The 21919-nt window shown below is 55.1% G+C and overlaps 6 protein-coding genes across 6 annotated transcripts; 4 read left to right on the top strand and 2 right to left on the bottom strand.

Moving 5' to 3' along the window:
• Nucleotides 1-982: 982 nt before the first annotated feature.
• Nucleotides 983-2766, top strand: N656DRAFT_703205 (uncharacterized protein; the record flags this gene model as incomplete). Its single annotated transcript, XM_064811086.1, has 7 exons — nt 983-1207; nt 1275-1308; nt 1395-1568; nt 1716-1860; nt 1927-2228; nt 2288-2523; nt 2623-2766. The coding sequence occupies 7 exons, from the start codon at nt 983-985 to the stop codon at nt 2764-2766; spliced, it is 1260 nt and encodes a 419-aa protein (XP_064673356.1).
• An 832-nt stretch (nt 2767-3598) lies between these two features.
• On the bottom strand, nt 3599-6774 carry N656DRAFT_703159 (ras GEF; the record flags this gene model as incomplete). Its single annotated transcript, XM_064811082.1, has 5 exons — nt 3599-3688; nt 3758-5538; nt 5648-5851; nt 5908-6235; nt 6364-6774. The coding sequence occupies 5 exons, from the start codon at nt 6772-6774 to the stop codon at nt 3599-3601; spliced, it is 2814 nt and encodes a 937-aa protein (XP_064673355.1).
• Nucleotides 6775-9569: 2795 nt separating this feature from the next.
• N656DRAFT_826923 (uncharacterized protein) lies at nt 9570-11335 on the top strand. The gene has a single exon (XM_064818492.1). It carries the CDS (start codon nt 9985-9987, stop codon nt 11182-11184), a length of 1200 nt encoding a protein of 399 aa, XP_064673354.1. The 5' UTR covers nt 9570-9984; the 3' UTR covers nt 11185-11335.
• A 173-nt stretch (nt 11336-11508) lies between these two features.
• N656DRAFT_826922 (uncharacterized protein) lies at nt 11509-12422 on the bottom strand (the record flags this gene model as incomplete). Its single annotated transcript, XM_064818491.1, has 2 exons — nt 11509-12055; nt 12157-12422. 2 exons carry the CDS (start codon nt 12420-12422, stop codon nt 11509-11511), a joined length of 813 nt encoding a protein of 270 aa, XP_064673353.1.
• Nucleotides 12423-13047: 625 nt separating this feature from the next.
• On the top strand, nt 13048-14120 carry N656DRAFT_703209 (uncharacterized protein; the record flags this gene model as incomplete). Its single annotated transcript, XM_064811087.1, has 2 exons — nt 13048-13875; nt 13965-14120. The coding sequence occupies 2 exons, from the start codon at nt 13048-13050 to the stop codon at nt 14118-14120; spliced, it is 984 nt and encodes a 327-aa protein (XP_064673352.1).
• A 5008-nt stretch (nt 14121-19128) lies between these two features.
• Nucleotides 19129-21859, top strand: N656DRAFT_795478 (PSP1-domain-containing protein; the record flags this gene model as incomplete). Its single annotated transcript, XM_064817418.1, has 3 exons — nt 19129-20500; nt 20552-21218; nt 21292-21859. 3 exons carry the CDS (start codon nt 19129-19131, stop codon nt 21857-21859), a joined length of 2607 nt encoding a protein of 868 aa, XP_064673351.1.
• Nucleotides 21860-21919: the final 60 nt, after the last annotated feature.

The following is a 21919-nucleotide window of genomic DNA, read 5'->3' as shown; positions in this document are numbered from 1 at the left end:
TGGCTAGGCACAAGCAAGTCTGCCAAGTCTGTGCGCCTTGCTGTGTATGTATGTGCTACTGTTCGATGAGATGAAGAGTGCTTACTATGAGACAGGCCTGGAAATAGAAACAAATACAAATTAGAGTCAAGCGAGGCCGAATGTTCGGTGTTGATTCTTACCTAGTGCTTAATGGTAGTCTCGAGTCTCAACCCCACTCCCCGGCATTTGGTGCCGGGTCGATCCCCAATCCGGAGCCGATCGGAGGGGTTGGGTGTGCCGTGAGAGCCGGGCTTGGCGCAGTCTAACTAAAAATTCTAGAAATGACGAAACTTGTTGCGCCGCCCTCATTGTCATGTCTCAGATGGAGGATATAACAGGGCGAGAACTGGTTTGTTGTTCTTCCCTCGTATGATAGAGTTAAAGTTAAATATACCCAGCCGGGCCCAAAGTCCACCGTGAGGCTTGCGATAAACTTGGGCTTCGTCTACTGCACAAACACTGATGGATATTTACTCGATGATCTTGTGTCATGCATTCCGTCAGCCAGCCAACCAACTAAGTTCTCCTTGAGTGCATCACACATCGCACAACCCGCCACGACTTCCGTTATCCTCCACCTCCTATCCAGGACCTCCAACATCCCAGAAGCTTGATTTCTTACTACTAGAGTTTTATACCGTTTTGGCGTTATCAAACCATGGCCTCACCCACAGCTGCCAGCCGACGGCCCGGCCCCGGTCCCGTCCCCGGCCCTTTTCTCCACCCCGGCGGCGGCGGGGGTGATATTAACACTAGCGGCAGAAGAGCCATGTCGGCGTTTGCATCCACAACCATGTCGATGCCGCACTATTATGGCTCGGGTTATGAATCGCCCATGGACCCGGAGACGACAACGGACGATTTCGAAGCCGGCAGCACCCCGACCCCGGCAAGCACTAGTCACCTGCACCGGGCCGGGCATACTACTACTACTGCTGCTGCTGCTGCTGCTACAGGCGCAATGGTGCAGGAGGGGAATGCTACTAATACGAGTAGTAGTAGGAGTACCCAGGGACGGGGGGATTATTTCACCAGGGGCAACGGGGGATCGTCGTCGCCGCCGCCGCCTGCGACTGATAGCCTCAATGCGGTTGTTGTGGCCAAGGCAAGGGGGAATCCTAATAGGAAGGTTGGACTGAGGGATCGCATTGCGTGTTTTCAGTGGACGTGGTTTACTATGACCATGGTATGTCCCTTTCTTCCCACCCTGAAACTTGAACCGAGATCTTGCAGCTAACGCAAGAGTTGTCAAGGCAACCGGGGGCATTGCGAATGTGCTGCATTCAAGTATGGACATCTTCACATCACTACCACCCCCTCCTTTTTCTGTGCCTAGGACTATGCAGTCGTTAGTGACTAACTCGACCATGCAGTCCCATACAGGTCCCAATGGCTTACCGGCATCGGGCTGGCCTTCTTCTTTCTGAACATCTGCCTCTATGTCATGAACTGTGTTTTGATCTCTCTCCGGTTCTACTGGCATCCGGGCTCCCTTTTCAACTCGTTTACCGACCAGCTTGAGTCTTTGTTTATATCGGCAATCGTGAGTGTACTCCTCAAACCCCCAAATATACCCCCTAAGTCTACTGACACTCTACCACTTGAGATCGTCTCGTAAGTACCTCAGTACAGCACTCTGCCCCTGGCTAAGTCCGGAGAAACCCCCCCTCGTTCTAACTTGCACCCCAGCGCAGCCACCATCCTCATCACCACCTGCCAGTACGGCGTGCCCAACGCCGGCCCGTGGCTGCTGAGCGTCGTCGAAGCCTGCTTCTGGATCTACGTCGGGGTAAGCTACCTAGTCAGCGCAGGGCTGTACTTGACGCTCTGGTCGACTCAGTACGTTACCAGCATCCTCCCCACTATATTCTCTAACCAGCACTTACACAACGCAACGAAACCCAGAGCCTTCCCCATCCACACCATGACTCCCGTCTGGGTATTCCCAGCTTACCCGCTCCTCCTCACGGCACCCTTCGGCAGCAACCTCGTCTCGGCAGCCAACAAAACAGGCCGTCTCGACGGCATGAACACAGTCGCCGTCACGGCCGCGGCCATCACAGTGCAAGGCATGGGGTTTCTGATCAGCTTCATGATCTGCGCCGCCTTCCTCTACCGCCTCATGACCCAGAAACTGCCACGCGACCACCAGCGCCCGGGCGTCTTCATCTCCATCGGTCCCAGCGGCTTCACCGCTGCGGGGATCGGTAAGACCATCCCCATTTTCCCCTTAATGGCAAGCTCCAACTGATATTGTACGATACAGTCCAACTAGGCAGCCTAAGCAGCGCCATCTTCCCCTCAGGCCTGGCAGGCGCCGAGCACGCCGCTTCGATGCTCCGCCTGCTGGCCTACATGGCCGGGCTCTGGCTGTGGGGGCTCAGCGTGTGGTTCTTCCTCGTGTCGGTCGGGTCGCTGTGGAAGTACCTGCGGCCCGAGAACAAGGCCAAACTGCGCTTCCAGATGACGTGGTTCTCGTTTGTGTTTCCCAATACCGCTCTGGTGAGTAGTACCTCTATTAATAACCCCGCCTTTGTTTTCTGTCCCTTCTACGGTATAGTACAGTACATTGCTGAAATGCGCTTTGTGGTGTTGCTGTAGGTGACGGCCACCGAGGCACTGGGCACCGCCTTTGACAGCACCGGCCTCAAGGTGTTTGGTTGTGTGCTGGCCGCGTGCTTGGTGCTGGTGTGGATCCTGGTGTTTGGTCAGATGCTGAGATGTCTTTGGAGGAAGGAGTTGTAAGTCGACCGATTCTGTTGCTTCCGCTGCCTTTTATGAGCTCTGTCGGCCCATCGAACTGACAAGGAACGAACCCTTAGACTCTGGCCCAAGGACGAGGACTAGGAGAGTCTTCATATCCAACTAGTCCATTGCAAAAGCTTGGGGAGATGTTTTTTGCAGATGGAACTTGCACTCGCTCCACTGCGCAACCGCAGTATAAACTTTGAACAGGTCAGGCAGAGTGTGCTGGGATTCTGGGATTATAAGCAAGGTTCTTTCAAAGTCAACCAGGCAGGATTTTTTTTGGTATTCAAGCAGCATCTGATTTTTGCGTGTAGCATAGCGGGCGGGCAGATACATGATACCCCTGAATAATATGGAAACGATGCATATCGAATTCGATTCCGGCAAAGGTTGCTGCTTGAGCATCATTTCAGTTGAACTTCGAACTCTCGCCTCGTTGCGTCGCCGTAGAGTCTATGGACCATTGAAACAGATTCCTCCACTTTTCCATGGATTAATCCTTGCCCAAAGACAGAGAATAGGGGAAAGTGGTCGAAGAATGACGATGTAGATAGGAGGGGAATATAAAGAAAATAAAGAATAAAAAATGGCAAAAATATGAGAACCTCTATGCGCCCCAATCCCATCCAGTGCAAACCCGAGGCCGTTGCAAGCGGTTCGGCAACTGCAAACTAGGCCTAGAAACACCCGAGCAACGAGTGCCGCAAGAATCCCAACACAATTGTCCTTCGCGCAGGACTGCCACTACGACAGCGAGATTGCTCTCAAATATCCTACTTCCCAGCTCAAGGCCGGAGGCCTGACAAGTGATCGACCGTCTTTGCCTGCCCTACTTGGTCAACCACGGGAACTTCTTTTTGCTCGACTCCGCCGTACCTCCAGAGGCGGGCTCGACCTGCAAACTGCGCTGGTAGATGTCCTAGATGCACCTCATGTCAGCGCGCTCTCATGAAAACCAGACACTACCACAACTAAGGGAAGAACCAACCTCGTCATCAGTCGGCATTCGACAATCCATGATCAACTCCCTGCTCATCTCATGCCGATGGAGATTGGGGTACGCCTGCCCCTGGCTCTTCATGATGGGCAGCAGCACCTCCCCGAGCACCTCAAACTTTTTCCAGTTGATGCGCTCGCCGTTTGCGCCCACAAACGTCCTGCTGCCCTCCTCGGCCGACACCAGGTCCCGCCTGTGAAGTGGCATGAAAGGGATGCGCGGCTGTGGCGAGTTCTCCCAGGCGAGCCGGTACGCAAAATGGCTCTTTTGCGTGCCCATCAGCAGCACCAACCCTGCGAAGCGCTTCCCTATATCGGGCGAGACTAGCGCCCGTGTCTGCGCGAGACGGTGGATGGCGGTGCCGTTGATGCCCGCCAGCACGGCGGCAAGGCCGTTGTAGTTGTTGAGCTGCCGCAGCTTCTGCGCTATTACCATGAATTTCTCGAGGCAAGGCGCGCGGTGCTTTGCCTTGTCACGTATCAAGATCATGTTGGCCACCCACTGGGCGATGTGGTTAAAGTGCGACACCATGCGGTTCACGTTCTTAAGGCCGCGGCACTTCTCCTTCTGTTCCTGGGACAGGCTGACATGCCGCACCATGTCACGGATGCGGATCGAGCTGAACATAATCCAGTCGATACGCGTGATCTCCTCGGCAATGTCGTCGGCGTCGATCTCCATGAACATGTGATAGCGAAGCTTGTTCAGGGGTAGCATCGCCGTAGGCACGAGGTTAGCCGCCTCGCGCTCGTAATCTTCAACTGTGTGGAATTGGAACCGCGCCAGCACCCGGCCGCCATGTGTCTCCAAGCCGGACAATCCTGAACTCTGTGATGGACGCCGCTGATTAGAGACGTTTGAGTCTTCCATCTGCAGGGAGCTCATCGACTCCGCCAGGCCGCTCCGGCTCTCCGTGGCGATATCCCTGCCTTGGACCTCCTCCAACGGGTCTGATTTCTCCCAACCCGTGTCATCGTCCTCCACAACCTTCTGCTCCAGGTGCGCTCGCATCTGCTGTGCAGCCGCGACAAACGCGGGCTCTGTCAATAACTGCCTGATCAGTTCTTCTAGGCTCCTCCTTGTTGCCGGCCGAGCAAAGTCGCCCGGGTACAGTGACACCCATTTTGCCACCACCTCGATATAGCGCATCTGTGCCTCTACCCTGATTAGATATTGCGCCGTCCTGTCAGTTCGCAGATGGTCCAGCCGTGCCCGGATTGCTGAGAGAAGCTCGCTAGGGGCAGCAAACTTTCGATACAAACAGAGAAAGATGTCGGCAAAGTTGTGGTCTGCTTTTGTCATCTTGGGGGCGAGAAGTCTGTCGACGAGTTCGTCGAAACTGACGCCTACCGCCTTGGCTGGCCTGTCCAGAAAGCTATCGTCGTTGCGCTGCAGTATCGGAATGTCCTCCGAGTAGCGGAATGATTCTCCGTCAGATTCGTCGACTTCCAGGAAGGACTCGCTTCCACTATCCAGCCGGATGCCCGGAGTGCGCAGCATACTCGAGACTGTCTGTCGCGGACCGTCCTCCGGGATGCTGCTCGACGAGGAAACATTCTGATAATCCATCCTCGGCGACCTCGAAGGCTGTCCTCTATACTGGCCTTCGTTGGCGGGAGGGAAACCGCGCAGGAGCGAGAAGTCCGAACTGGCCCGGCTATGCCTACTGTGCTGACTGATTGGTCGGCCATTGGCCAGCTCGAGATGCGGGTCGAGATTCGCCGTTGACGCAGCACGCCTCCTAGGTACCGATCCTTCCGACTTGTCCGGCGCTGCTCCTGCTTGCCCGTCAGCGCTCGTGCCACAGCCTCACACCGAAGGGCCCGTGACCGCCCCGACGTTGCAGCACCCAAGGTCCTGCGTGCTTACCAGAGATCTTACCTCGCCGGACATTCAAAGCAGCCCTGAGCATTGCTTGCATGCAATCCCGAGCGCTTCCAGGCGCGTTGGACGAAGTCACGTAGTGGCCAGCACACGTGGGGAATGCGGATGCGAGTCCGGACAAATCTGATTGCCGCAGCTCTTGGGGTGCGTCACACTTTGTAGCGACAAGAAGCGTCGGCAGAGAAGAATTGGCCAATGCGGCTACGCCATTAGAATGCCTTCTCTTGGAGTGAGAATGTGAGCAGATAGAGACTCACCCAATATTGGGGGAACTTCTCGAACGCGTTCCTCGTTCATTCCATCGTAAAGGATCATTGCACCATCCATGCGTGGCACCATGCGTCCTCCTATCTGTTTCGGCCATTGTACCGGCTGGTTTGGGTCTAATTCGATGCCTTCGAGATCCAGCTCAACGATTGTAACGAGGTACTGAGTGCCATCGACGTCGTGTGGCATTGTCGTAATATTCGAGGCTGGCGGTCGACTAGCTCGCCGCACTTGCTGTATAAATGTGGACTTGCCCACGCCTTCGGCGCCAATGACTGCGATATTGATGGCCTCCATGATGTGCTTGGGGTGGTCAAACTAGGCCAATAGGTGGTCAGCCTCTGTCATCCTGTGCCATCCTCTCCGCGGCCATCCTGATCTAGTTATCCGGTATTGGCGGGTGGCCAGGCGCAGGCTTATTGGGAAATTGAAGATAGACTGCCTACCCAGGGAGTCGGATTGGTGTCGCTCAATGATTCTTTCCGGGGTGGGATCCACGGCTGGCGCTCGTCATGGCGGTGACCGGCACTCGTGGTCGCGGGGGCTGCGCTTGGCGCTGCTAGGACTGGGGTTTCGAAACGAAGGAAAAACGGGTCGTCGATGATGGAAGCGAAGGAATCTCGGGCGGCAGCGGCGGGCGGCTCGTCAGCCAGGAAAAAGGTGCCCTCGGAGCCGGGGGCGGAGCTAAGTCGTCCGGGCTGCTGCTGCGGCGCGGCGGTTGACTCTCCAGCGCGCGCCCTGGCATCAGCAGCAGTGCCACTGCCAACACCGCCAGTGCCAGCAGCTTGTCGCAGCGGGGTAGCCAATGGCACAACTCCGGGGCGGTCTGAGACGGTTTGGTGAGTCTGTACCCACATTGCTAGGAGGACATCATACCGCTTCTAATAAGCCGATCCACGGTGGACTCTATGGTGAATGCAAGAAAAGGAAGGAGCTTGTTTTATTAGGTGCAGTTCTGTTTTGCCCTTTAGCTAGCTGCTTCTGTCAAGGGTCAGGGGGCTGCTTTTTACCTTGGCTTCGACGTGGAAAGAGCAAAGGAGGCAGGGCACCACATCCCCCGGCAAGCCAAAGCAAGGGTCCCGTCCCACAGCCGAGTTTCAACTGAATAACTTAAACGTTACAGTAGTGTAATTGTTTGTAACAATACGGTACTGTAAGGAGAGCAGACGCGGTTTCTTGGACCCGCTGCTGAATCTTTGTATTACGTAGCCTGGCGTTTGTTAGCGGCCAGGAAGTTTGTGCATTAGAAGGGTAAGAAAGGGAATCTTGAGTCTCGATGTTGTGGCTGTTGGGACTCTCTAAGGTACGTTTGGTGAGGATTACCTTATAATGGAAGTACTGCGGTTTTCAACTACCAAGTACTAATACTTGTCATTGGACGAAGGACCTTTCAATCAAAACTAGGTGTATGTACGAAGTAGACCTAGGGAAAAGAGAATAGAGATCGATAAGCTGGGAATGAATATCAATTGGTTTTCATGGGAACCTAGGGTCTTCTTCCCTCTGCTCTTGATCAAGAGATAAATTGTTCCTCTCCGCCTGTACATACAGTGTAATAAGACAGAGACTCTTGAGCCCCGTTCAAGTTGAAGTGAAAAGACCAATGGTACGGAGCATGGGGCCAAAAGTATTTGGCAGCTTCGTCTTGCCAAGACTGCTAAGCCCTCGATATAGTGAGGCTCGCATAGCTTAGCTAAGCCACCTATACTGGCCACTGTAATCCACTATAGTCAAGCCCACTTACAGGGCATGTACATGGCTAGCTATAGGGCTATATCAACACCCACTTAGCGAGGGAACGCTATCCCTATGGAAAATACAGTGCGTCTCTCTTCCTCTGGCTTCTTACACGTTGGCAGGCTTGGCACCAGTAGGAAGCTGCTAAATACTTTTGGCCCTATCCTCCGTACCTTATGTGATAGTTAGACTTAGCTGCCAAGCCTAGTGCCAGTTAGAATCGGAATAATAGCGGTATCCAAAATTCTGAAGGAGAGGTATTATGTGCATTACGTTACCCATTTGTAATTTCCGCTAGAACTACCTTACATAGTAAGCGTCCTGATTCCTGAACAGCCTTGAGCCCTCGACAGCTTGGACAGGCAGCTCTTGATATAGGAGAGTGATTCTTGTTGTAATCAGATGGAGCCTTTTGCTACTCCTTTTTCAAGACTCAGCGATTCCTCCAAGTTTGAGGAGTGAGTACGAATACATGCCCCCTTTTAGGCGCTGCTGGTCTGCCACATTGCATCGATCTGCATGTCCATCGTGTAAGTGCGATGCATTGGATTCGACAAAACACCGCTGCACCCTGCACCGTTGCGTCCATCCATCACGTTGCCGGCATGAAGGCTTGACTGCTTTGGGACATCCCACGACCGTTGGTGAAAACACTTGCTCCAGATTCAGCATTCTCGACTTTGGCAACCCTCATTGACGCCTAATTGGGAGTCTAGACGAGACATTCAGAAGGAATCGCGCCTCCCTGAAAGTTATCTGTCCCACACAAATACAGATAACTAGTCGTATCATATCAACACATATCTGAAAATTGAGGTCTTTACAGCCGGTCGGCCACATGAGAAGTCCCGTCGTCGAAGACCCTGGAGATGCACAGTGGTATGCATCGGAACGTCACAAGCAACCGGGAATATGCATCTTTCGAAAGTACCAACGTCTCGTATAGAAGTTGCTTCATACGGAAGTTTATTACCTTGCTAACTACAAACCGGTAACTGTGGAATTCAAAGACTCTACCTGCGCAAAAGACGGTTACACAGAACTCGCTCGGCTCATAAGAGGGATCGGGCTAGGTTACAAACGACTATACGGTCAAAGCTGGGAGATGGCTGAGCAAGATCTCGTCCTCGCAGTTTGCACTTTTTGCACCTTCCCAACATAACTCATTGGAACAAGGGTACGGAGTCAAACCCAACACCTTTCCTCGGCCAGACCAATCCAACCAAGCTGTCGATTCCCCAGACCCACACTCAGAGCTGGCCATCCGCCATCAGTCTTTTCGATGCGACGAACCGGGCAAGCGAGACGTCGTTTTTTTGCATGTGCCCCTCCCTCTCTCGCGTTAGCAAGTCACACGACAACTCGTGACAATTGGCGGATAAAGCCTCCTGTTTTAGGCTTCGTATTTTCCACATTTCCCTCATTTTTCCCTTTTTGTGTGGTTCAAGCACTTGCTCTGTACTGAGTATTGATTTCATGGACCAGGCCAAGAAATCAAGCCGAGTGCTGAGAATGGAAAAAGAGCAAGCAAACAAACTTGATCTCGAAGCGGAGCGGAGAGGAGGCCATGCGTGCTCCCTTCCGGCAGTAGCACAGAGTCAAATGACCCGACCATCCTACTAGCCTGCATCCGGACCCCTTGCAGCCCCGGCGCCAGGCCAGCGCGAATCGGGGGGGGAAGAGGACAAATGCCTGTTTTTCAGGGTTTCGTTAGAATAATATCCGGCATCTGATCCTCAAACTTTGTTGCTCGACTTGGTTGCAATGCTACATCCTCTGCGTCCGCACCCGTGTTCTTTGCCCTCTCTTCCCGTTGATTGTTACCACGCTCCTCCCACTAGTCCTGCACACAAGAGCCGGCCCCGGATCGACGCTTGGTTTGGTTGCCCTTTGGGATTTTATGGGGGCCCCAGGTCCCTTTTTTACTTTGGTCGAGTCCCTTTGCCATCTGACCGGGGCATCACACTACACTAATTAGCAGAAAGTGGGGGGAAGCCAACGGTACTCCGGTTAAGACTGGTCAAGTGGTATAATTCCCTTGCCCTCTCAGACGGTGACTCTCGCCCACCAGTCTCGGGCCACTGTAAGAGGAATTGCTGATCTGACCAAGCACAGGCACCATCTTCCCCGGGTAAACCTACGCCGACTCGCCATACAGCCTGGACCGCACCGTTTAAACCCCGCTGGCAAGGGGCCGAGGGACGGCTATTGACCATTTTCAAACGCGTCCTCCAAAGCACCTCGGCTCCGACTCTGAGCTAGTCTAAGCCTGGACCTCCTGTCAGGGCATTTACCAGGCGCCTAATACCCGTTTCAATCGTCCCGAGCTCATGTTCCTCAGCCAACCTTGGCCAATGCAGTTCAAGATGAGCCACGCCCGGGAGCCGGCTGCCGCCGCCCGTCGGTTGACCGGAAGGCCATCCAAGGCCCCGGCCCATGTGGCGAGGGGGGAATTTGACCCCGACGAGTTGACTCGCCGACTGTATATTGTTCTCGCAGAACAGCAAAGTCAAGCAGAGCGAAAGCGACTCGCCCGAGGTGACCCGTCGGAACCAAGAGAGTCGAGCACTCGGTGCAGAGACGGCAGGAAACCTGGCTGCGAAGGCCGGCAAGAAGCCGCAGCGGCTTCGGCCGATCTCACGACTGAAATGAAGATGTCCAAGTCCGCGAAGCACAAGCCTTCTCCCACGGTCGTTACCGAGGCAGCCCCTGACGCCACACGACCTCAGCAAGGCGAGCAACACTACGTCCCGAAAGAAGCCGCGAAGCAATTCACAAGGACCACCACCGTGGACAACATGCGAAACAACACTAACCTCGTCCACAAGCTCTCCAAACACGCACTCAAATTCCATCTGGAAGGGGACAGGACAACCAGGCCGGGGGTGAACGAGACGGCTGTCGCACCGCCCGAGTTTTCGCGGGCGCTGCGGCGCAGCCAAAGTCAGCGAGACAAGCTCTTCGACCGGAATCAGTTTCAGCGGAGCCGCATCCTTGACGAAGCAGCGCAGATGGACCGCGGGACGCAGCAGCACCACCGGCATTCGGCGGACAAGCACACGCTTGAGGGCGAGCTATCCCGGATTAAATCGGGGGAAGGGCGCTCGAACCATTATCAGCACCAGCAGGCTTACGCCCGGCGGAACAGTACCGGCAGTTCGAACAAGAATGATTTGTTTGAGCAAAGAGCAGAGGATAACAACAACAACCGCCGGTCCTTCATGCTGATGGAGCCATTGATAGACGTCATTGAGGATGTCGAGGATCTGCCGCCGGAGGAATCGTGTCCACATTACGAACGGCGAGTGGACTGGACGCAGAGCGACGAGTCACGGGCACGGCAGAAACTCCATCTGGCTCCATTGCTGCGCAAGGCAGATTCTCTGTGGACGCTGCGCGGGCGCATCGCGGGGAAGGGATCTTCGTCGTCGTCGTCGGCCCATGAGAAAGGGGTAGGTGCAGAGGAGCAATGGTCGCCCAAGTCGCCCAAATCGCCAAAGGCCGGCTTCTTTGCGAAGTTCAAACGTTAGTCACTTGCAGAGTAGTGTCGTCTGCTTGAGTTATCCGACTTGGGAATCTTCCCGGGTGCGCCTTACCTGGATAGTCTTGGATGAAAAAGGGAGGGATGCGGGAATGTAATGTCTGCAGTAATGATAATAAAGATGGATGATGCTCGCACCGAACTCTTCAGTGGTATTCCCGTGTGTTCTCCAGGACCCAACCAACCCGGGCCCTGAGGCCATAAACCCGCATGATCTAAGCCAGCACCAAGACGCCATTGCTCTCCAATCCCCCAAGGTCCAATTCGACCACTCCAACTCCAAACCAAAGCACTCTCATTAACTCCGATCCCGCTAACCCCCCTCCTCCCTCAATAAGCGCTCGATAACCCCCATCTCCTCAGCCGCCACCTCCTCCCTGACCCTCCCAATCACCCCGCGCTTCTCCTTCTCCTTTTGCTGCTCCTCCTGCTTGGACAGAAGAAACAGCACCAACTCACAGAACTCGCGTACCCCGTCGCCCGTCTCGGACGGGTCTGTGCGGGCCTTGCGGAGCGCCGCGGCGCCCTTGCGCAAGCCCACGTCTCGCGTCCAGGGAACAGCCCGCCCCTGCCCCCGCCGCTGCTGCTGGTTGTGTCTACCGTTGGTATCGTCGTCTGCTGCTGGCGGAGGGAGGGTGGCTTGTTGAATGCGGTTGAGCTCCGCCGCGAGGGTGGGGTATTTCTGAAAGAGGCGGGCAAAGGCTTCGCGATGGTCGAGGAGGATCGTGTAAGGGTCGTCGTCGGTAGCGGCGGCGGATTCCTGGGTAGGGGTGGGGTTTTGCGCTTCGGGCTGGCGCTCAGGCGGAGGCGGGTCGGGCGGGTGGTTTTCTTTGTGCTGTTTGTTGCAGGCTACGGAGCAGCTGTTGCGCTGATGGTTAGGGGAATTGGAGTGGGTTTTGGTTTGCGTGTGCTGGCCCAGAGATCGGAAGGGGAATGGGAAGGGGAAGAGGAAGGGACATACTATGGCATTGAGCACCTCGGGCACTTGTACTTGCCCGGTTGAGCGCTGCATACACCGCACAGCTTGGGCTCGGGTTTCTTTGCCGGGGGTGATGGCGGTCCGGGACTTGCGCCCGAATCTGCGACGGCGGGAGGCTCCGCTGGAGCCGCAACGCTCGGCTCTGACGGACCAGGGCGGAGCATGGCGGTCTGCTCGGCTGGCAAGTCGTCGTCGACAGACAGCGTGGAGCTTCTGCTGCTGCCGGCGTTTTGGCTTGAAGGGTCCATTTCTCCGGAATTTGGTTGTTTTGAAGATAGAAGATACCGACGTTTGCACCGAGGTATGATGAAGTCGAATGTCGCGCAGGATCAGGGCCAATTAACGCGGTTCCGCTCGGCTGGTTCCGAGCTGACGCGCTGCATACCCGTTGCAACAATGGGGCCTGGGTTCCTTGCGTTCTGACTCGATAGATTCCTTCGGGTCGCGTGCTGCAGGTGATCACAGTAAGCGGCTTTCCAAGATTCGGTTTCGGGTGCTGGCGGTTGTATCCGTAAGTGAAAGTGGCGATTAGCAGTGGATTTGTCCAGTGAGAACGCAGAACCTTTAGAAGCTCGGGACGCGGTCTTTTCCCAGCGCTGAAGGCGGCCCGATGAAAATTTAGGTGGGTGCCGAGAACCGAGAACGATATGACGCAAAGTCGCAAACAAACCCAGGGTCCGCCGATCGGAATCGGAATCGCTTTTGTCAGCGGCTTCGATGATTGAACAGCCCTGTCGCAGGCAACTTGCGGCAATTCAGAAGCTCCGCCACGTCTTTGCATTCTTCCACATTCTCAACCCGCTTCCTTTCCTTTTTGAACCTTAAACTCACTGCGATATTCGTCCAACACCAACCCCGGGAATGGCACCCACAATGCCTTCTAACAGGCTATTACGAGGCCTTGGGCCTCTAGTTTCAAAAACAACTCGCCCAGCTAAGACATCAACAGCCTGCTTTCGGCTTCAGCAAACCGCAGCTGCCGTAAGACAAGCACACACTGTCGCCGGCTCCTTCCCGGCCGCCGCACGTCTCCGTCCGCGACTGCAACCGACGCACCGTCATTGGGACTTCCTATCAGGGTCCCGGCGCACCATCTTCATCCAAACGGAGAACACGCCAAACCCCGATGCCCTCAAGTTCCTGCCCAACTACCGGGTTCTTCCCGAAGGCATATCCTCGCCCTTCATAGAGTATCTCTCGCCGCGCTCAACCATTTCGCCGCCCTACCCGTCGCCGCTCGCCGCGCAGCTCATGAACATCGACGGAGTCACCTCGGTCTTTTACGGTACCGATTTCATCACCGTGACCAAAGCCTCCGACGCCAACTGGGCACACATTCGGCCCGAGGTGTTCTCACTTATCACCGAGGCCATCACGTCCGGGCAGCCCATAGTCAACGTGTCGGAGCGTGGGGCGGCGGGCAAGGAAGGCGGCGCTGCGGCGGCGGGTGCCGAGGACGGGCAGGAAATGCCCGAGGAGGACAGTCTTAGCTACAACGAGAACGACAGTGAGGTGGTCGGGATGATTAAGGAGCTGCTTGAGACGCGGATCCGGCCAGCTATCCAGGAAGACGGCGGCGACATTGAGTTTCGCGGCTTTGAGAACGGCTACGTGCTGTTGAAGCTGCGTGGCGCATGCCGGACGTGCGACTCCAGCACTGTGACGCTCAAAAATGGGATTGAGGGCATGTTGATGCATTACGTAGGTCTTCCCTTCCCCCAGGATATCGGTTCGGCTATTGGGATTCCCAGGGGTCCCCCGACGCGGACGAGGAGCTGACATCTGCGCAGATTGAGGAAGTCAAAGGCGTTCATCAGGTCATGGATAAGGAAGAGGAGATTGCTATGCAAGAGTTTGCCAAGTTCGAGGAGAAGCTCAAGGCGCAGAAGGGCTCGGTTCCCCCTTCGACCGTGGGCAAGGATTCGCTCGATTCTGTTCCTGGCTAAAACTGCCAGCCAAGCCTGGTGTTCCCTCAATGTTCGCCACCACATGCTAAAGCGAACTGATCTCCTGTTGTCAGCGTTTGGCAAGTCGAGGTGCTATTACGGCGTTATATCGCGGCATCATATAGAGCCATTCGGAGAATGGAGCGCTGTTGAGGAGCAATCTCAGCTGAGGCGACATTTATCGCCTTGAAAGCTGAGTATCGATTAACAGTGGAAGTAGCAGCACCTCATAGGTCATGTCAACCTTGGTCGACAACTGAACCTCAGACATACTAGTCGCAAAGCGGCAGATTCTGGCAAGAGTAGTCGATAGTATACTGATCATAAGTTTCAGCAACCACTTTCCAGATTTCTGGGTGTGATTCGACTGCTTGCCCAGTCGCTCTGTCCCGCCTTGCTACGGGAAGGACCGGTCAAGTGGCGTTAGATTGCACCCCGAATAGTCAACGGAGTTGTATTGTGGCGAGAGCTGGAGGATCATGGGTCTATCACGATGTCTTTCCCCTCTGCCACGGACTTCTTTCGGACAGTTCAGGTATACTACCTATACAGTAAGATTCCTACCATGGCCACACATACCTTCACGCCATCACTAGTACTAGAGGTCCTCGGCGTCGCTCCACGTGTAGACCTTAATCAAAGTCGAAGCCGGTCGAAGCTTCTTTGGTATGCGCCAGTCCACGTCCGGCAAGTGGTGAGTCTTGAACCAAGGCCTGAGTGGCTGAAGCCATTCTCCTTTTCAATGCCTGTGTTCCCATGGAGCGATGGATGAGCCATAAGGCACCCAGACACTACTCGCCTATACTTTCTGCTGTGAGGGACGCAACTGTCCGGAATGCTGCACTGTGGAGGGATAGAATAAGGTAGTACTACGCTGGGGTGTGTTACGATGTGGGTTCCCCTTTGCCTCTACCACCAACCAGACCAAGGGCCGCTGACCCAAATCGATCGAAAATCCGGGGTAAATCCCTAGCGAACCGATTACTACACTACACTACACTACACTACACTACCTTGGTTAGCTTTCCGGTCTTGAAAGACGGAAACATCTACGCCGAGATGTAACGGATCTGTGCTCGGGCTTCCGCGGGGTATGTACCGCTGGCTTGCTAGAGTAGCACCAACCTATGTTTGAAGCCGAGGGCGAACGGCGTGTTCTCTGCTAACTTAGGGGGCGCGTGTTGCTTGAAGGGTCGTTCGGGAAACTCCAAGAGGGAGAGCAGCTTGGACATCCATCATCGTAATATCTGGGGTTGCTGCTGGATGTAGGATGAGGTAGGCGCATTTAGGCTGATGAGTGGGCCGTCTCCGCCTGGAATATTGGAATTCTCTTTCACGGGAGACGTCTAATTCTTGCATTGGCGATCTGACATACACATGTCCATTTTTACACGCATCAGGGCGGGTATGGGTTCCGTCCGCATTCGCCGCCGCCATCTGGAGACAGTGATCTGGAGATGACGCTGCTGGGTGCAATGATCAGGCTACCGGTTAGATGCGGGATACCCATCAGGTTCTGGCTTTGGCTTATATACCTAGATTCAACCACTTCGGCGCCAATGAGTCTGTTTCGATCACCTAGCTGTTGTCCCTGGATCGGACGACAAACGCAGTGACAGGAAAACGGTCTTGACGGCAGCCCTCAACGATCGGGCCCCTCGTGATGCATTACGGCTGTCGGCCTCCAAAAACATCCACTTGCCTTTGTCTAGGCCGGGCATCGTGCCGAGTCAAGCACCGACGACTCTTCTGGCCCGGGCATCCACCATTCGGTAACAGCATCAACGCCACGGACGGCCATGGCCAGTTGCGGTGTTGCGGTAGTCTCACCCTTCTCAAGGGCATCCCTAGTGCGGTCGCACCGCAGGACGCGGCATTCCCCCTCTCCTTCACTCGTTTCGCCTAGCCGTAGGGTTTCTATTCGTTTTTTGGCGGTGACGGGAAACTCGACAGTGCAGGTGTGCATCTGAACCATCAACGGGCCGCTGAGCTGATTTAGAAAGGAATTCATGCTTTGGAAGCCGTGTTAGTTTGCCCGCAGTCTCGTGAGTCCGGAGGAGCACATCAGTTCGGTGAGCATTGGCTCCCTAGGTTCTAAGAGTTCTGCACCCAACCGTTTTGGGCCGCCTGCAGCTCAGCGAACGGGTCCAACAGCTGCACATGGGCCGTCAACCTGTCTGCGGAGACGAACTATATCTCGGTCCATGCATGGCGGAGGCGGGTTCAAGCAGACTGAAGCAGTCCATATTGTTGCCGGCTTCTCAGGACTCAAGAGTAATCGTAAAGAACATCAAGCCATTCGGGCAGCAAAAAGCATCACGTGCTCTAAGCTTAGCCCTTCAAATCCAAGAAAGCCAGACAGCTGGGGGGTGGAAAAGTCGATGAGGTGAATCGACGTACAGAGCAACTTTTCTATATCTTGCTCTCTGTCGACGAAGTATCGTTTCGCAATCAAGCGTTCTTGGTACGACCGCACACAGGACCACTGTGTATGTAATGTTTGAGGGCGTTCCCCGGGAACCTTACCCAATGATGCCGTCTCGAGCGCCGCGCATTGGACAAGCAAGGTCATGACCCCCTCCTTCCCCGCGCCCCAGTCGAAGGACCCCTGGACTTGCCAATCGGAGGTCATGCAGGGATCAGGGATCACTGGAGCCTTCGCACAGTATGGATGTGGACTTGGATACGTACTTTGATAAATCACCTCAGCTTGTTCTGTCTAAGTCAACGACATATTACCTTAGGTGGGTATGTACGACCACCTGTTTTATATCACCAGAAGCAAGCTGGAAAAATTGAGCTTGACTCTCTTGGCTTGAAGCCGTTTGGGCGCACTTGTGGCGTACTACACGTGCATACCTTACACATCCTTAGCTCTCCAGTCCGTCTCACTGTGGCGTATTATGTGCTGTAACTTACCAAGCCGTCGACCCCAGGTTGGAGAGCTCGGTGATGGAACCGAACACAGATCACAGAGCGTCATACTGGAAACAAAAGGAGCAAAAGACCTAAAGTATGCCCTAACGGCGCCCCGGATCCTCGGTTCAGCAGGAACCACTTGCAGATCCCCTTTTGTGGTATGTGGAGTCTCCACTAACCTCGTGCCACCTCCAACGACACGACTCGGATTTCCTTTGGTATCGTTAGGATGCTAAAATGCCCTTACTTACACGTCCTACATGCTGCTCAAAAGCTTGTTGATTCGAGGAGAGGGACCATCTAACCATAGTGTGTAACAAGTTCAACAAGTGATACTGTGCAAGGCACCGTGCACGAGAGGCCGAGATTCCTCTACATTACACTTTAAACGTCAAAACTGATGAATTGCTTCATCCATGCATTGCCGGTGAGTGGACAGCCGGGCTGCAATGCTTCACACCCCACCGAAGAAAGGACGCCACATTTTGGTTGTCCATGGGGTGACCACCTGCGCGTCCCATATACACAGCAGTGTAGAGCGCAGCACCCTCTCTCATCGATCAATGCCCCCTCTTCATATGGGCTTCGTCGTCTCCACCTCCTTTTAGTGTAGACTATGATTTTTCGTCATTCGCCCCCCTGCATCCCGTTCCCGAACGCTCGCGGTCTTTCTGCACGGCCGGGATGTGCAAGAGGTCCACAAACGGTGTCTTTGTCTGCAACTTCGAGAGGCTGTCTCCACCATCGACCACTAACAGCTAACAAAAGACGACAGTTCGCACGAGACTACCTCGTCTGAGATCTTCCGTCATTCTCGAATCCAAGCTCGAGGGCAATGCAGCACGAAATGACCAGGATTCCATGACCACGTCTTCGAGTCTCTTGATCTTGGTCTTTGTTATTTGCCACGGTTGTCGGCGGATTGAGTGAATCGGGCCTGGGGTCGTTCTGGCCTGGCTCGCCTGCTAAGACCTGGCCTGGCAACCACCGACAAGGGTACATACTGGCCACTAACGATCAGCGGCCCTGCCTCCAGCTTTCCCCGCTCACACCTTATGGAACCCTGCCCAGAGCACGTTGACCTGCACCTCTCACATCAACCTTGAACCTCGACACATCTTCACTTTTTATCTTTCCGCCTCCCGTCCCGGATCACCCTCCTTCTCTTCCCATCCCGTGCAAAGGCGGCGTCGAAGGCGCGGGTATTTTTTCAACTTCAAGTCCCTCCGCGACGCACCAAACTCGCGGCAACACGCAGCACGCTCTCGCCCACATCTGCTGAGCCTCTCGTGCCTGCAATGGGAAATCGTGATTAGCGCTGTCGCATCCTCCCGCAGACTCAGCGCACACCATACCGGGTCACACATTGTCCCGCACGGCATCGCATAGCCTTTACCTCCAGGTCGGGTTCTCGTGAGATAGGGCTTGGGGTTCCTTGGCTGTACACCCTGTCGGTCGGAACCACTGCAGGCTGAGCCGTCCTACACTACCTCCCTATCTATCCACAGTCGATCAATTGCCTCTCGCTTTGGGCAAGAGCTGTGCCCGTAATCGCTGCACGGGCAAGCAGCCTTTGTAGGCAGCCCTCCGATCACCGTCAGGCTCGATTCGAATACTAGTTGTCTCTTTAGCATCCCTTGTCACGACTTTTTCGAGCTGCATTTCAAGAAAACATAGATCTCTGGAAGGAAATACCCAGTTAATATAGACGATAATCCGGCCTGCGCTCCGTAAGTACTCCTATTCTTCTTCCCAGTCCGTCAAGCCGAACATCCGACTTCACCGTGCCGACTGTTTCTTCACCCTTTCGCCGCTTTTCTCTGGTCGAACTCGGAACCCATCTTCAGTTTGATGGCGTCGGCGTATCGAGCTGAAACCCTACTTATTACTCTAATTCTACGCTGACACTGGCCCTTCAGTCGTCCTGTCCAAATTCGCCACAACAACCTCCTTCGTTTTTAGCATCACAGCATCTTCTGTCGTGATTCGCCCCTTGCGGCTGCCTGACGCGCACTTTTTTCTAGGTTAACAGTGTGTGTGAGCCTTCGCATCCATCTTGTCGAGTTTCCTTCCAGAAACGGACTCAACCATGAGCTCCGGCGGGATCAAACCTGGCGTCGCGTCCAAGCCGGGACCGGGAAGCTTCCCGGCTGGTGCGCCCAGCAGCCAGGCAATACTGCTCGAGAAGCTGAATCGAAGGTCAACGCCAGATTCGGAAGCACTGGCAAGCTCGGATGACGAACCAGACACTCACCGTCAGGAAAATCCGCCTGCGTCGGCCCAACCACCAAAACCCGTGCGGCGTGCGTCTTGGCTGAATGACACTTCCCAGCCTGTTCCCCGTCAGAGGAAGGAATCTTTCGCCAGCAGCTCAATGTCACCGACAGCCTCCCACCCAACTACGCCTTCTGCGGAGTCAGGGGTCACGGCTTGGGGATCACATTCGGCGTCGGCTGCCGTCCTTGGCCGAGCTCACTCAGGAACTGGTTCATTCCCTTGGGGAGCGGGGATTTGGAATGCCGAGAGGAAGGAGCCGCCGTCGCGTCTGACCGAAGTCTTACCTTCCCCGACTTCGGCCGTTCCGCCCGGAAGCGGCTCGTTCTTCGCTTCTGACGGTGGGCTGACACAGACCTCGCCTGCACCGAGAGATCCTCCTAGCTCGCAGATTCCATTCGCAATTCCCCTGCACCCGACGCCAAAGGCTTACCGTTCGCAATCTTACTCGGTAGGCCAACTAGAGCCGGAGACCACTGCCACTTCGATGGCTCCATCTACGATTCTGGGTTCTCGCGGTCGGCCGTTTCCGCATTCTGGTCTCCAGCACCGCCCTTCTCGGCCTAGCATGCTGAGTGAGATGTCGAACGATGGTACGATGCTCGGAAAGGTGAACGAGGACGACGACGACGACAGCACTGGTTCGCTCCAGGGCAGTCAGCACCAAGAGCAGGCCAAGACCATTGAGATGCTCACCCGAGAGAACATGATGCTGCGCCAACAGCAGCAGTATCAGAATGCTCGCCTTCGCCCCCGGGCCTCTACAGCTTCAGTTTATGGGCTGGGAAGTGGTTACTTGCAAGACCCTGTCCCTGAAGAGTCGGATTACGCAATCGACGAGCATGACGAGGCGAATGACGGATCTGATGTGGCAGCTAGAAGGAGCCTCGCACGAAGAATGAGCGAATATGGTGTCGGTCCGTTCAGATCCCCATATCAACTGGAGAACAGGAAACTGGAGAACGTCAAGAAGGCGTATTGGCAAAGTTCACTGGGGTTTGGCGGACTGGGGGACTTGCCCCAGAGCAGGCGACACTCCTTTGCGGACGTACCAACGCGCCAAGCCTCGATCAGCTCCATCGGGGAAGCCGTCCAGGCGCATGAACAGATGGCCCAGGATGTTGCTCATTCACAGGATTTTCTAACTGCGTATCCCGACAACACCAATTTTGCGATCAATAACCAAGGTAAGATATCCGGAAGATGTCGTTCCAACGGCCCTCTAACTGTGCCTTTAGTTTCCCCTTATTTTACCGGTGGCCCGCAGCAGGGGCTTGCACAGACGGCATACAGCAGCCACTATCCAACACCATACACCGGGATTCCGAGCAGTTATGCCAACCGACAAACCTCGCCCCACCGGAATATGTATGGCATGTCACAACCTCGTCACAACCAGTCGCTCCACATTGTCCTTTTCAAATGTGCCAGGGCAGATGTATTTTACATTCAGGAAGGTACCGGCTTGACCGTCAAGCCTGGCGACCTGGTGATAGTGGAGGCCGACCGCGGCACCGACCTCGGCACCGTTGCGCGCGACAACGTAGACTGGCAGACCGCCAAGGAACTCAAGGAACATTATGCCGAGGAGCAGTATAGGTGGCTCATGATGTACTCCCAGAATGCGGCCGCGGCCCAGGAAGGTTCCGGAGCTGGTCTTATGGCGGCCTCTAACGGACTCCAGGGTAGTGCCGTTGGCGGTATGGGCCCGCCGAGCCAACACCATATACAAGAACCCAATGCCGGCGAACTGAAGCCGAAGCTGATCAAGCGGCTTGCGCAAAGCCATGAGATCCATGCCTTGCGGGACAAGGAAGGAAATGAGGCCAAGGCGAAGCGTGTCTGCCAGCAGAAGGTTAAGGAGCACGGCCTTAACATGGAAATTTTGGACGCCGAATTCCAAATGTAAGTCTCCGATTGCGCTTCCTCTACCAGATGTACCCTAATCCGATCTTGACGCTGACACTCTTTGTACCAGGGACTGGAAGAAGCTGACCTTTTACTACTTTGCCGACACCTACATCAACTTCAACTCGCTCGTTACCGATCTTTTCAAAATCTACAAGACACGCATTTGGATGTCAGCAATCAACCCTGCGTCCTTCGCCACTCCCACTCTAGGGCTCCAGGCTCCAAGCGGTGTTGGCCCCGGGGCGGTCGTCAACCGTGGGTCGGCTACGGCCACGCGCCGCCAAGAGGCGCAGCAAGACACACAATCTACCTATTCAGGATCTGGTCAGGCAGGCCGCGGCGCTCAGTCGACGTTTCAGACCGGATCAAACTATCCGGTTCCCAGCTATCCCTACAACCCATATGGCGCCTTCGGAACTGCCGGTCGGGCAGGGGGCATACCGTACGCTCCCGGCACGGTCCAGGGCCTGGATTCGTTCACGGGTGGCTTCACCCAAGGGGACTATGCGGGGCGAGGGCGCTTTCCTAGCCCACAGTCCGCCGGAGTTGTGACGCATGACCAGGTTGTGCCGACTCTTGGAACACAGCCAGATTTGTTCGCAGCATTCCAAGGCCTGTCGTTGAATTCCCGCTAGCACCAGGGCGGCAGTTTCTCTCAACTGAACGATATTAATCGTCTTCCTTCTTTGACTTCG

Source organism: Canariomyces notabilis (genome assembly GCF_033297395.1).
Source record: "Canariomyces notabilis strain CBS 508.74 unplaced genomic scaffold N656scaffold_3, whole genome shotgun sequence".
NCBI classification, from domain to species: domain Eukaryota; kingdom Fungi; phylum Ascomycota; class Sordariomycetes; order Sordariales; family Chaetomiaceae; genus Canariomyces; species Canariomyces notabilis.
This window is presented reverse-complemented; position numbering and strand designations above follow the sequence as displayed.

Coding starts and splice junctions, on each gene's coding strand:
- N656DRAFT_826923 (XM_064818492.1), top strand. CDS start 9,985: ATGTTCCTCAGCCAACCTTGGCCAATGCAGTTCAAGATGAGCCACGCC.